This window comes from Podarcis gaigeae (assembly GCF_964106915.1).
Source record: "Podarcis gaigeae genome assembly, chromosome: 15".
NCBI classification, from domain to species: domain Eukaryota; kingdom Metazoa; phylum Chordata; class Lepidosauria; order Squamata; family Lacertidae; genus Podarcis; species Podarcis gaigeae.
The window spans coordinates 27,533,576-27,548,168 of NC_139692.1; the positions used below are offsets into that span (position 1 = coordinate 27,533,576).

At 43.8% G+C, this 14,593-nt stretch overlaps 1 protein-coding gene across 1 annotated transcript in view; it reads left to right on the forward strand.

Annotated features, from left to right (window-relative positions):
* SNX19 (sorting nexin 19) overlaps positions 1-2,691 on the forward strand; it is a 41,255-nt gene extending 38,564 nt beyond the window's left edge. Inside the window, 3 exon segments of the mRNA XM_083714426.1 lie at positions 807-894; positions 2,028-2,094; positions 2,096-2,691. Of these exon segments, the coding sequence (XP_083570552.1) occupies positions 807-894; positions 2,028-2,094; positions 2,096-2,116 (176 nt within the window). The 3' untranslated portion in view covers positions 2,117-2,691.
* Positions 2,692-14,593: the final 11,902 nt, after the last annotated feature.

Genomic DNA, 14,593 nt, shown 5'->3' on the forward strand with positions numbered 1-14,593 from the left:
GAGACCAATTGCCATTCGGCTTCTGACTTCTCAGAACTTCCTCTTCCAACGACCATTTCACATGGTCATCGCTTAACTTCACTATGCAACAGCGTGAAAGAGTTGAATTTATCTGAATTTGCTTTCCCCCAACCCTGTTCTTTTCTTCCACCTCAATATCATATATTTTTGATGGCAAGTCCCCTTTAGTGCAACCATGACTCTAAAATCCTGATCTGATCTTTGATCTAGCGACATTAGACAGTGCTTCATCCAACCTCAACTGGGTCCCTCCAGGTTTTTTGAAGTAAACTTGCGTCATCCCTGACCATTGGCAATATTGTCTGGGGCTGATGGGAAATGTAATCCAAAGCAGAAAGCCAATGGTGGTGTAACAGGACCTGGAAGCCAGTGTAGGATCTGGAAAAGACCAGAGTTAAAATCCCCCCACTCAACCATGAAGCTCAGTGGGTGACCTTCCACCTGTCACTGCCTCCCAGCCTAACGTCACAGGGTTGTTGATTTGGGGATTAAATGAGGAGGAAGAGAACCATGTATGCCACCTTGGGCTCCTTGGAGGAAAAGCTAGGATATAAATGCAATAAATAAATCAGCAGTAGAACATCTGGAAGGTATCTGGTTGGAGAAAGCTGGTATAGTCATTCAAGAGGCATTTGTCCCCTGGTGATATTTTTTCAGTTCTAAACATATTTTTGGTATCCAAAGAATTAATTCTCACTGCATAGTCCTCCATGTATTGCACCTTGTATTGTACTGCAAGATCCACATTGTACTTGGGAATTCATGCCAACCTCTGATGTCAACAGAATTAATCCTGGAAATCCTTGGGACCAGTAAATGTCGACAGAGTTGGAGCCTAGTCCTGGAGTCCATGCAACATCCTATCATAAACAGGTAACCTTGGCAACATGGCATCATTGCAGACGAATAAAGACATGTGTACAGTGGGTAGCTTAAGAAAAACCAAAAACCTTGGATCAAATTGCCCAGGGATCACATGGAATGCTTTGCTTTAGCAATACTCTGAGATGCACCAAGCTGACCCCTGGTGAGTCTTAGGTGCTGGTGGGGAGATAATCAGATTAATCTAACAAAAGAACAAAAGAAGAGCCTGCTGGATCAAGCCAGTGGCCCATCTAATCCAACACCCTCTTATCACAGGGGCCAATCCAGTGGCCCTGTGGGAAACCATCAAACCAGACAAGTGCAACAGAATATTTGAGAGGGAAAAGGAACGTGTGTGAGTGCCTTTTTACTGTGTATTGTGGGCACTAAACTTAGCTATCCTCCACGCTCTGGATCATCCATAGCTGCCATAGGTAAACTTTTCTGTATTGTTGCAATAGCTGAGCATCTCATGTTTTCCCAAAACAAAAACAAAAGCTGCAATTTATAGGGTTCTGCCAAGTTGATTTGTAGATCAGACCAAGGGAGCTGGGATATCATCTCTCTCCTAGGAAGGAGCTAGTGCTGTTTGCGGTGGGAACTGGTTTCTTCTTTATAAGCCCTGGTGGAAATGGGGAGGGGGTTCCTTTCTCTACAAGACCTCACCTTATGGAAAGCACATCTCTATGGCTCCTCTGCATGCACTGCTGTGCTTGGCAGCTCATTGATAGGGCGTACAGATAGGAAGAAGGGGGAAATAGCCCTTCTAGGTCTTACTTTAGGGCAAATAAGGACTTGGCCATTGGCCCATCTAGCTCAGTACTGTCTACACTGACTGACAGCAGCCCTCCAGGGTTCCAAGCAAGTGTTTTTCTTAGCAGTCCTACCTGGAGATGCCAAAGATTGAACCGAGAATATTTTGCAGGCGACATGTGTGCTCTCAAGCTCAGTGGTGGCCATTCCTCAAACCAGCCGATTCAACAGTATCCCTCACTAGGGCACAAGCCATCCAGTATTTTCCCCTCTTCATTGTAGTCAATAGTGAGCTCAGGCTGTCGCCTTTTCACCAACACAGGCCTTCATGCGTGGAATATCCCATAGGCTTTCCAAGCCCCCTTAAAGTCCTGTGTTCTTTCTTTCAGGCACATGGTTTACTGCCTCGCAGACATCCTCCTGGAATTTTTGATCCCCGATTCCCAAGTGGATGAATCCAAAGCAACATCTGCCATAGGCACGCCTGCCTGTGCAGTGACTGAGAGAGCGGGTCCTTCAACACACTAACTTGGAATGGCTTTGCTAGCAGTGGAGAAGTGTGTGTGTGTGTGTGTGTGTGTGTGTGTGTGTGTGTGTGTGTAGAGGTGAATTCCTAGGCATCAATTCTTGGCATTTCATTTCTGTTGGACTGAGCCATAGGCCTCTGCTGATGAAGGTGCACAAGACTGGCTGCTGAAACTAAGATGAGTGGTCCAAAGGTGTTTACTTGTACTGTAAAAATAGTGTCCATCCCATAACTCAGGAGAGCTCAGGAGCAGCTCTTGATTAGAAGGTATCCTCTTCTCATAGAGGTGAATAAGCTTGAGAATAGGACAAGACCTCACTGGCATTCCTGGATAGATGTGATTTCACTTCTTGCATGTTGTTTCTTTAAGCTACGTTCAAGCTAGTAAGCTTCAACACTCCCGAGACTACATGCAGATATATGGGCATTCCATTTCATGATCTCTCCCCATTTTCCTTTACACAACATTATGCTCAAGAGTCGGAAATCAAATGTTTAGTAAATAAAATAAAACTATCCTTCCTTTATTTGGTGTCTATTGTCCTTGAGATTCATGTTGTATCCTAAAGCACAAAACTACCCAAGGAAAAGTTATTTTTCTGTCCGGAATGGTTGGAATCAACTTGAATCAATGGTTTCTGCCGGGCGGTTTTCAAAATTCAGGGAGAAGCTGGAACATGGGTAGGCAAACCAAGGCCTGGGGGCTGGATTCAGCCCAATCGTCTTCTAAATCCAGCCCATGGACGGTCCGGGAATCAACATGTTTTTACATGAGTAGAATGTGTCCTTTTATTTAAAATGCATCTCTGGGTTATTTGTGGGGCCTGCCTGGTGTTTTTACATGAGTAGAATGTGTGCTTTTATTTAAAATGCATCTGTGGGTTATTTGTGGGTCATAGGAATTCATTCATTTTCTCTCTTTTTTTCAAAATATAGTCCAGCCCCCCACAAGGTCTGAGGGACAGTGGACCAGCCCCCTGCTGAAAAAGTTTGCTGACCCCAAGCTAGAACTTTGGCTAAATCCTTGACTCTGTCACTGGCTTGCTTGAAACAAGATGCCATTCCTTTCATAGCTAATTGAGATGGTTCTTCCTACTTTCCTGTGAAGGTCTGCTGCAGGGCTGGGATCAAAGCTGTTGTTGTTTTATTTATACCCCGCCTACCTGTCTGGGTTTCCGCAGCCACTCTGGGGTGCTAGTGGGTCTGGATCCGTCATACACAGGTGTACCCAAGCAAGCCTGGGAATGAGTCCCAATACCTCCCTATACAGTGGTACCTCAGGTTACATACGTTTCAGGTTACATACGCTTCAGGTTACAGACTCCACTAACCAATAAATAGTACCTTGGGTTAAGAACTTTGCTTCAGGATGAGAACAGAAATTGTGCTCCCGCAGCGCGGCAGCAGCGGGAGGCCCCATTAGCTAAAGTGGTGCTTCAGGTTAAGAACAGTTTCAGGTTAAGAACAGGCCTCTGGAACAAGTTAAGTTCTTAACCTGAGGTACCACTGTACACAGATTCTTAAGTGTGATGCAGGCCATCTTGTTCCAGTCTGTACCGATCAAGTAAATTCAAGCACACTTGTGATGGAATGACAGTCTGAACTGAATGTAAGCAGTATCCTGGGGAAAACGGGAGTTGGTGTGTACCGAAGGACTGTGCGAATTGTTGGATTGTTAAACAGCTGGTCAACACCAAGGAGGCCCTGTCACAAGTCACCACCTACTGGCCAACCCCTACTGGCATCACCACCAACAGAGCCTCCTGCCAGTCATAGAGCTCAAGATGTTTGATACTGCGGAAGGTGCAATCAGGACCAGGCCAAGCAGTTAAAGTTCCCAACCCCTGATGGGGCCATGACGCCTGCACCTGCAATTTACATTTTAGAAACCGTGTAGGTGATGACTAATGTGTTGCCTGGTGATTGACAGGAGTCAGGCTTGTGTTCTAGGCCAGCTAGAGCTTCTGACTAATCTTCAAGACAGAACCACATAAAGCACATTGCAATAACCCAGCCTGCGGCCAGGGTTTGATCACTGGGGGAGGACTGGCTAGGTAGCACAACGCAAGAGGGGCTGCATTTTATTTGAGAAAGTTTGAGCCAAGAATTAAAACAATATTAATTTTATTTTAAATTGAGGGGGAACCCGATACGGCAAAGTGCTTGGGTCATATATTATTCCAGATTAGACATGCCACAAAAAGATCCCAGATGCTGTCAGAAATCCATTACCTGCAACTAAAGTGAACATTTGCGCAACACATGATGTGGTATTAGCTGTGAAGGCCAAGTTCCCTTCACTAATATCCACCCCAGGCTAGACTGGGCCGTTTCCAGTGTCAACAGCTCTAAGATTAAGCACTTATCCATGCACAGAATGCTGTGTAATTAGTACCAGAGCAAACTGGGAATTTTGCACCAAAGAGGGGAATTGGCACCACTGCTGTGTCTCTGAGATATATATATATTATAGATCATGTGTAGGCCTAATAAGATTTCCCAACATCTCCATACAGGGAGGCTTAGCTTTGCTAAGATAAATGAACACTGCAATCAATGATACAGTAAAATAGGACCTACGTTTTAATTGTACCTCTGTGCTGCCCATCTTGTTCTTGAGGTTGCTAGTTTGCAGTCCAAAGACTGTGGGTTGGTTCACAGTGTACAGCTTGCATGCAACAGATGAACAAGAACACATTCTCCTGTCCACAGGGAATGACAGCAACCAGACCTACATGACCATCATTCAATAATAGTTACCTATGACCTATACATGGGAAGTCTATATTTTATTATATTTTTATCTTACCCTTCCTCCAAGGAGATTAGATGAGTACATACCCTCCAAGTGTCGCTATTTTCCAGGGACAGTCCTGGATTTGCAGAAGCTGTCCCGGTTTCTGATTGGATCCTGGAATGTCCCACTTTTCCTTAGGACGTCCTTATTTCCATTGGACAAATGTTGGAGGAAATGGCATTATGCGACCCCTGAGACAAGGAGACACAAACCTTAGAAGACATCCGAAGGCAGCTCTGTATAGGGAAGTTTTTATATGTTTAATGTTTTTATATATGTTGGAAGCTGCCCAGACTGGCTGAGACAACCCAGTCAGATGGGCGGGGTATAAATGTTGTTATTGAATAGAACGTCCTTATTTTCATTGGAGAAATGTTGAAGGGTATATGTGAGTGTACAGAACCTCTGCCCCACCAACAATCTCTGAGATGGGTTAGAGAGAGCATGCAACATGCAAGGACACCCAGTGAGTTTTGGGGCTAAGCAGAGATCTCACTCCAAGCCCAGTTATATGCACAGCACACAATGATGGTATTTGCTCCAAGTGCCCCATTCTTTTTGCTGAGGGTGCAGTCCCATATCAGATGCATTTTCCATGTGTAAGAGTGGCCATTGGGTAGGCCTGGAGAAGGTCTCCTGTGGTTTTGGTATTAATAAGTACTGTATTCCTGCTCCCAACCATGGAGGCAGAGTATAGCTATCACGGTTAGTAGCCATTGATAGCCCTCCCATCCATGAAATCGTCCAATCCTCTCTCAAAGTCATGCAAGGTCGCGCCCATCACTGCCTCCTGTGGTAGTAGCTGGGACTACTTCCTTTTATCTGTCCTGAATCTTCCAATCTTCATTGGATGTCCACAAATTCTAGTGTTCTAAGAAGAGGCAGAAAAAGCTTTCTCCCTCCACTTTTTCCATGGCCAGTATAATTTTATAAACTTCTAGCATGTCACCACTTTCTGCCAGATTCCTTCTATCCCCATCTCATTTCACGGCAAAAGAGCCGTCAAGTATCATTTGGCCAAATCCATCTTCCTTCCTGTTCTCAAGGCTCTCTTGGGTCGAACGGAAAAGAGGGGCACTCGACACCTGTTCTTGAAGAGGGCGAAAGTGGTGAGGATCAAAGACCATAAACTTCTTTATTTAAAACCCCTTTTTAGCAAAGCGTGCATATTTTCTCTCAAGTGCCGTGGCTCTTATAGAACCTCCTTGGCCATCCTTCAGCTTTCAAAATCAACAGAACTTAGCGAAGGAGACTACCTTGACCAAAGATGGCAGAAGGAAGTGGGTGGGTGTTTAGCAGAAAGGATAAAAGTCAAAGCTGTTTGCTCTCCAAGGCTACTTTTCAATGCAAACCACTTCAGATTTCATACAAGACAAGCTGCGGCTCTCAAAACCTTAGCACTCTATTTGGGGGCTTTTAACTCTCCACGCCCCCACACAGTCCCTATTCTTTCCACCTCTAGACTGCACACATGCCCCCCTTCTCCTAAAATAATAATAATAATTATGTGCACCTGTGAGAAAGTTGTTTTAATCCCCTTGTATTGCAGACTGTCTATTATAGCTGCCCACCCCACCCCAAAACGGACATTTTCTCAAGGGAAGTTCACAGCCAGAAACTTTCAAGTAGTTTCCAAGGTCTCTGTTCCTGCTTTTATTTGCTGAATGCTAAATGTCCACATGGGATCACTTCCCTCCCCAAGGGTGTGTGGAACCTGACCATGTAGAATCAGTGGTGGACCTACATTTGGGGAGCCCTGAAGCTTGCACTGTCATGGGTGGCCCTTAGCAGTCAGCAACCGAGGTCTGAGTAACCACTGTTATCTTCTTCACTGGGGTTGTTCCATGACAGATCACCATACCTTTACAACACCTGTGCTACTAAAACTATGGATTTGTTGAAATACAACAAGAAATTAATCAATTTAAGACATGTGACTCAAATTGGGTGTACTAGACCAAACATTTTTAAGCAATGTGGACTAAAGTCCTCTGGTATTAGAGGCCCTGAGGCTTAAGCTTCATTAGTTTCATAGTAGATTCACTCCTGTGTAGGATCATCTATAGGAAGAATCTTAAGAACATAAGAAGAACCCATGGAATCTGGCCAATGGCCCATCTAGTCCAACATCCTGTTCTTGCAGTGGCCAACCAGATAGCTGTCAGAAACCCACAAGCAGGACTGGAGTGCAAGAGCACTCTCCCCTAATGTGGTTCCCAGCAACTGAAAGCTTGTGAAATGTAACTCTTAAGCCATAGGCTATTAAAAGCCAGGTGAAAATGAACACGACAAAGGGGTGGGGGGGAGAGAGAAATGGGCTAAATCCTACAATTAGTGCCTAGGGTCTGAATCCCAAAATTCTAGGATCCAGATTTGATGAGAGTTTGCATTTGTAAGAGCCATGGAAGGTGTTTCAATCCAACAGCTAGTTCAGCTACTGCTGAAATGCAAAGTCTTGGTATATGCTTGATCTTTTTGGTAGTCCATTACCAAGGATTCCTAGCAATGGCCTTGATTTTCTTTGTATGACTATCTATAGAATCTGGAGGGCCATTTTCATTCCTCATTTGAGAACATCAAGAATGAAAGCAATGACCTTTCCCAGTTGTTGTTCTCCTCCCCACTGCTTCTCACATGGACAACACATTGGGGGTGAGGGAGGGGAGTTCTCCCAACCCCATCTTTTCCATATGAAGTGTGTGATGGCAGTAAGGAGATGTCTAATGTTCTCAGTGAATCAAGGTCTCAGTAGGAGGGCAAGTTCCCACTGAGCACCATGCTTTGGATCCTCAGCTGAATGGATAGGAGCACACAAGGGTTGCTTTTCAGATTACTGAGTTGCCCATACAGCATAGTCCTGTCCAATATATATATGAATAATTTTTAAAAACATCAGTTCCTTTTCTCTCTTTTTTTAAAAAAAATCTCATTAGCTTTATTTTTTGAAAATACATACAATCTAACAAACAATTTCCATATAACCTCACTCCCAAGAAACTTCCCATGCATATACTACATAAATAATATACAGTCAAACTTCAAGTTTGTAAATAGTTGAAAGTTGGTTGCATAAGGTGTCTTCTGCTCTCCATCTTAACAGATTGTCCGAGACTGAGCCATGGGTAGTTGACAGAATATGCGCAGCTTGCAGGCTTAACATATAGAATAAGAGAACAAGAAGAGCAAACGTTTAGAGGAGATTGGAAAACGTTTATTGACTATATGGGAAGTAACTGTGTACAGCTGAAAACGCTGGCAGCATTAATATAAATTCAACAGCATAAACAAGTTTTGCTGGATGTAATAATGGAATGCTGAATGGTATAGTTTTTGTAAAATATGCAGGGATTTATGATATGTAAAATGAACCGTGGGAAGAAAAGAAGGGAAGTCATTGATATCTGAAGGATGTAAAATGAGTATTTTAAAATGTAAAACAGAAAACATAATAAAAATTATATACAAAAAGAGAATTGGTTGCATAAGGTGTCTTCTACTCTCCAGACTGTCCTAGAATGAGCAACATTGTCCAACATGTGCCATAACACAGTTTTGAAATCGCCTTTGGGCTCCTCCATTACTTTCTCCATAATGGCTATATTCCATGTTTACTCTATCCCACCATGCCTCTGGAGCTAAGGAAACCGGGTTTCTCGCGACCATTGGTTCCCCAGCTCGTGAGGCCTTTCGTTCTCATTGTGTGGGCCGAAGCCACCCCTCCTTCCCGCTGCCCTCCGCTCCTCTCCCCACGTTTGCATTATGAGGGAGGATGTTTATAATGAAAAATAAGTAGAACACAAAAGCAGGCTAAGGGGCAGGCCCCTCCGGTGGGGGATATTAGAAGAGTTAGGCTCCGACCTCCATTTAGGTCTAGTGTCTGAAGAAAGGCAGCCATTGAAGCCACACGGAGGGCTGGTTTCATAGATACAGCAGGGCCTCCGTCAAACTTGTGACTGTATGAAGGGCCAGTCTCCCCAGCAACCATGTCTCTAATGAGTTTTGAGGCTCGCTGTCTAATCTGAAGTAAAAATGTCACCACAAGTCGGCCCCGGGCTGGCAGCTTCCAGCTATGGCCTATCTAGAAACCACATATCCAACTCACGCCTTCTGGTTGCTGGGGTGAAAAGGCCTCTTTATTCTCCACAGGGAGAGGTAGATGAGGGTTTGAGCTCAAACAAGGGGCTTGCCTTTTTTTGTATGTATGTCTTCCCCCCTGCCCGAAGCTACGTTTCCCTCCTCTTGTTAAAGGACCCCTTTATTATGACTTTAATCTTGGAAGTTGGAGGGAGCAATAAGCCCAGAGAAATTGGAAAAAAAGACCCCTCTCAGTGGGGAAAGGCCCCAGTCAATGGTGTGTGAAAAGAGAAGGCAGCAAAGGGGATTAGAAATGTCAGCTTCATGGGAAATACTTGATATTTAATAGCGTTAATTGATTAGCGCAAAGTCACTGACATCCACATCCTCCACAGGGTGAGCGGAGCCCCATCCAGCACGCTTGTTGCATGGAATTACTGGGCCTTGTTAGAGCACAGGTCTAATCAGAGCTACATGAAAAAACCTTGCATATGGCGGTGGTTGAAGTTCTCCAAAATGTACTTGTTGGCAAAAGTGGTGTGACTAGAGATAGCAGGGTTGACATCTCTCCAGGGATGAGAGGGCAAGCAACCAACAGGGACCAGCATGCCTTAACACATCAAATATACTGTATATACAGAAACTCTTAAATTTGCTCAGAAGTTGCTAGCATTGAGGTTTATGGATGCCATAGTCCAGTGTTTCTTCCCAAGGTGTCCAGCTGTTTTTGGACTACAGTTCCCATCATCCCTGACCACTGGTCCTTCTAGCTAGGGATCATGGGAGTTGTAGTTCAACAACAGCTGGATACCCAAGTTTGGGAAACATTGCTCTAATCCATAGAAGCAAGAAACTTGCCCTAACTGAAGAAAGCATCTGTATTTCATATGATGTCCTAGATGCAGCCTAGTGCCCATAAACCAAAGGCAGAGAACCTTTTCCAGCCCTAGGGCCACATTTCATTCTGGACAACCTTTCAAGGGCCACATGCCAGTGGTGGGTGGGTCCAGAGGCAATGTAGGCATGGCAATTAATAGAAATGTGATCTTCGTATGGTAGGCTTCTATGCATACATACAGATCCCTCTTTATCCTGCATATAGACAAGCAAGAGGCATTCTTCGTTCAAGGGCAAGTTCAAGGCAGGCAATAAAACCCCAGGATGCAAAGGAAGGCCAGGAAAGGGTGTGGCCTGGGGAGAGTTCTAGGGGCCAGCTAGAGCCCAAAGGGCCACATTTGACCTCCGGGCCTGAGGTTCCCCACTCCTGTCATAAGCAATAGTCTGATGAGGTGGTAAAACTTTATGCAGTAAACCATCAGAAACTAACCGAGAGACAACATGGCTTCAGCTTCATATATTCCTCCATGTAGAAAATAAGATGTCCAGAGGAAGAGGCTAGCTTAGTCTTTTCCCTGCAACTTGGGCAAATCAAACCCGTAATGCTTTTTATTATTATTATTATTCTGCTGTACCTGCTCCGTTCTACAGGAATTTGAAATAAATTGTTTCCCCAATTATAGCCCTCTAAAATGGTCATTTTCTAAAAGGGTTTCAGAATATAGCTTCCAAAGATGGTTCCATTTGATTAAAAATCCTGAGAGAACAATATGTGCTGAATGAAGTCGCTGGGAAATAGTTTTAGCTTATCTTTATCAAATGTCAACAGGTTAACTGTGTTGATCTGTTGCAGAAAACAGTTCAGCGGCACCTTAAAGATTTTTTGGGGCAAAAGCTTTCATAACAAGAGTCCACATTGTCAGATGCATGAAGCAGATATACATGAGTATAAAGTAGTAGTAGTAGTAATAACAACAACAAACAACAACAACAACAACAACAACAATAGCAAGCAAAAGGGCTGTAAAATTATTCCACCATCGCTTCACAACTCTGACTAAATTTGATTCTTAGAACTACTTCATGAGGCAGTTTTGCAATCAGCTGAACATTTTAGGAGGTTCGCTGTAACAGAATGGGCAAAAAATGGGGAAACTGAAAAAAAATCACACAGAAGGACAGAGGCTAAGAAATGGAAATATTAGGTGTAGACCTCACTCATGGAACAATAATGGGATATCTGTAATTTTGAGGTGCAAAGTTCTCATTAAGTTATCCCGGGGGTAGAGAACTCTGTTCTAAAATAATCAAATAATATAATATTATGTTAGACTAGATGGAACTCTGGCCTGATCCAGTTGGGCTCTTCTTATGAGGGAGCATTTTAGCTGTTTTAGTGAGCATTCAGTTCATTATTACATTTTTATCCTGCCCTTCCTCAGCAGAGCCCAAGGCAGCGTACATGTCTCCTGTCACCCAGTACAAGAACCCTGTGAGGTAAGCTAGTCTGAAAGTTGGTGTCCAGCCCAGAGAGTAGGGTTTCGAGCCACATGCTAGAAATGGAATCATACACTTGCAGGGGGGGAAAGGTTAAGAATTGACTACAAAGAAAAGTCATATTTCCACCGAATAAATTGCCTGCTTTTGTTAACTACTTAAGTAACTGCGGGCTGCAGAGATCCATTTTCTCCTCTTGGTAGGCTTGGGCCCTCATGCTAAAGATGCTTGCAGGAAGGTAAAGGTAAAGGTAAAGGTAAAGGTACCCCTGCCCGTACGGGCCAGTCGTGTCCGACTCTAAGGTTGTGCGCCCATCTCACTTAAGAGGCTGGGGGCCAGCGCTGTCCGGAGACACTTCCAGGTCACGTGGCCAGCGTGACGAAGCTGCTCTGGCGAGCCAGAGCTGCACACGGAAACGCCGTTTACCTTCCCACTATAAAGCGGTACCTATTTATCTATTTGCACTTAGGGGTGCTTTCGAACTGCTAGGTGGGCAGGAGCTGGGACCGAAAGACGGGAGCTCACCCCGCCGCGGAGATTCGAACCGCAGATCATACGATCGGCAAGTCCTAGGCACTGAGGTTTTACCCACAGCACCACCCACGTCCCCTTGCAGGAAGGTAGAATGTAATAAATGTCTGACCGAGAACCATTTTCATTGTGCCTGCATCACTTCTGCACTCCAAGTCACTCTCAGTGTGAACCACTAGAGGGATCTGTCTGCCTCCTCATCGAAAATGCAGCGGGTAGCTGTGAAGGACACTTGGTGGTGCTGTTGCCTCAGTCATCGCAACAGCCACCCAATTTTGTCATATCCAGAAGTTATCAGGGCTAAAAACAGCAAATACGCTTCATGTTAGTGGGGCAAAAGACAGATAGTCATGGTTTACCTTAGCTTTGAATATATCTTCTACAACCTTCCAAAGAAATCAGGTAAAAAATGGTGAAGGTACTTGTGAATTAAGAAGTAACTTAAGAATTAAGGTACTTCTGACACTTAATGCTGTTATTGATTGTTATTTTTGTGTTTTTTATATTTTAAACAGCCCTATGTTCTTCAGATGAAAGATAGTATAAAAATTCTAATGATAATAAATATAAACAAATAAATCACCATCAATAATAATAAATGAATGGCCATCAATGCCAATCCACATATCTCTGCCCTGAGCCCAAGAAGCTTGCAAACAAAATCAGGAATTTTCAGACTTTCCACCCCAAGGGCCCACTTGAGATGGCTAAAAATTAAGAGAGATCTACTAATCACAAAATAGCAGTGCAAAGGAGGGGACAGTAATAAAATGAAGGGTGATGGAAGTGGTAGAGTGACGCAGCCTCCCTTTTTAGGCAGAATTTGGAGAACCAGAAACTAAGAAGTCTTTTAAAAAGTTTCGATTCCACATATTTCATACCTGTCCCATAACATATTTTTTAGCCATCTCCTGTCATTTCCTCTCCCCTTTGCCTTTCACCTGCATCTTCACAACAACAACACCACCACCACCAAACAAATGGGAGCACAAAAATCTATTTCTAATTTTTTCACCTATGTCTGTTTTAAAAACCTTAATGATTTTATTATTTTTAATGGTGCTGGTTCTGTGTATATTTGCTTTAATAGGAGTGTGGTTTTAGCTGCGTTCTAGCTCCAAATTTATTTGTAAAAGCTCTTGGAGAGCTATTTTGATCATACGGTCATTAATCTAAATAAACATATAATACTTTTAAAGACTGCGAAGTAGACCTAATACTGCGGGATGCATTTTGGCATTGCTTTCTCAGATACATCAACCCTCCCTTCCATCTAACCTTTGGCAGCAGGACCTTCGCTTGCCACATCTCTTGTTGAGGAAGACAACTCTGGCATGGGTTTTAACAATGTTAAAACCACATCTTCATGCACCCGTTTTTGTGTTCTATTTCTTGATGCTGGCTGTGGCCCTCCTCACACTCCCTCTCTCTCACACACACACATAAGAACACACACAGCCTTCCCCCATAACTCTCACACAAACAAGAAAGAAAAGAAAAATGTAAGAAAAATGTCAAGTTTCAGGTGAGCCCACATTCTGTTTTCATTGCCATTTTCACTGATGCTAAGGACAGCTTGAGTATTATTGGTATGCCGCCGCTTTGATTACTGTGGCTGCAGGCTTTCAGTGGCTTAAACTGGTAAATCAGTTGCCAGGACCAGTTTTAACTCCTGGGGCTGAAAGTTAAAGAACACCCCTATTGTTTATTGGAGGTTCACATTTGTTGCAGCAAGGGGTGTGTGGTGTAGTGGTTAAGAGCGGTAGACTCGTAATCTGGTGAACCGGGTTCGCATCTCCACTCCTCCACATGCAGCTGCTGGGTGACCTTGGGCCATTCACACTTCTCTGAAGTCTCTCAGCCCCACTCACGTCACAGAGTGTTTGTTGTGAGGGAGGAAGGGAAAGGAGAATGTTAGCTGCTTTGAGACTCCTGAAGGGGAGTGAAAGGCGGGATATCAAATCCAAACTCTTCTTCTTCTTCTTAACAAGGTGACCTATCTCTTACTGTTACCTTTGCAAATTCTCCGTTTCCTTGCAATATTTTTTTAAAAAGGAATCTATATTAAGGCCTTAGTGATATATGAATATATATACAATTCACGAACCAAGAGGTAGATAAAAGGCAGAGAATTAGTCAACTGAAAATCCATTAATTGGTTGAAAGCCCTCTTGATTAGTCAGCATGGAGTCTCTTCAAATTATGCAGCATGCTGGAAGCTGCCATTGTGATCTGTACAGCCAGAGGGCACAAGTGGTCAGCAAAGGAATGAAGGCGAGGACTGAAGATGAAGTCAGTGCATTTGATGCGCTTTCCAGAAGGAAGGCTGAACAGAAAATGCAGGAGTTTAATTGAATTGTGTGATGGGAAGTCATAAAGGCAACCCTTCAGTCCACCTACATTTTGTTGTGGAGGACTGCACCAGGTGTTTTTCTTTTTCTGAATGCCACAACCCCAGAGTCGGCCACGACTGGACCTAATGGTCAGGGGTCCCTTTACGTTTATATATATAGCCAAAAATGATGACTGGTCCACACATGGATGTGCATTGCATTATATTCATGGTGTTGCCAGTTACATGACAATATGCTGTTGAATGTGGGCAGGTATCACAGATCAGACGCATAACACAGACTTTGCAGGCAAGAGGCTCAAGGTTAAATCCTGGCATCTCCAGTTCAAGGATCAGATAG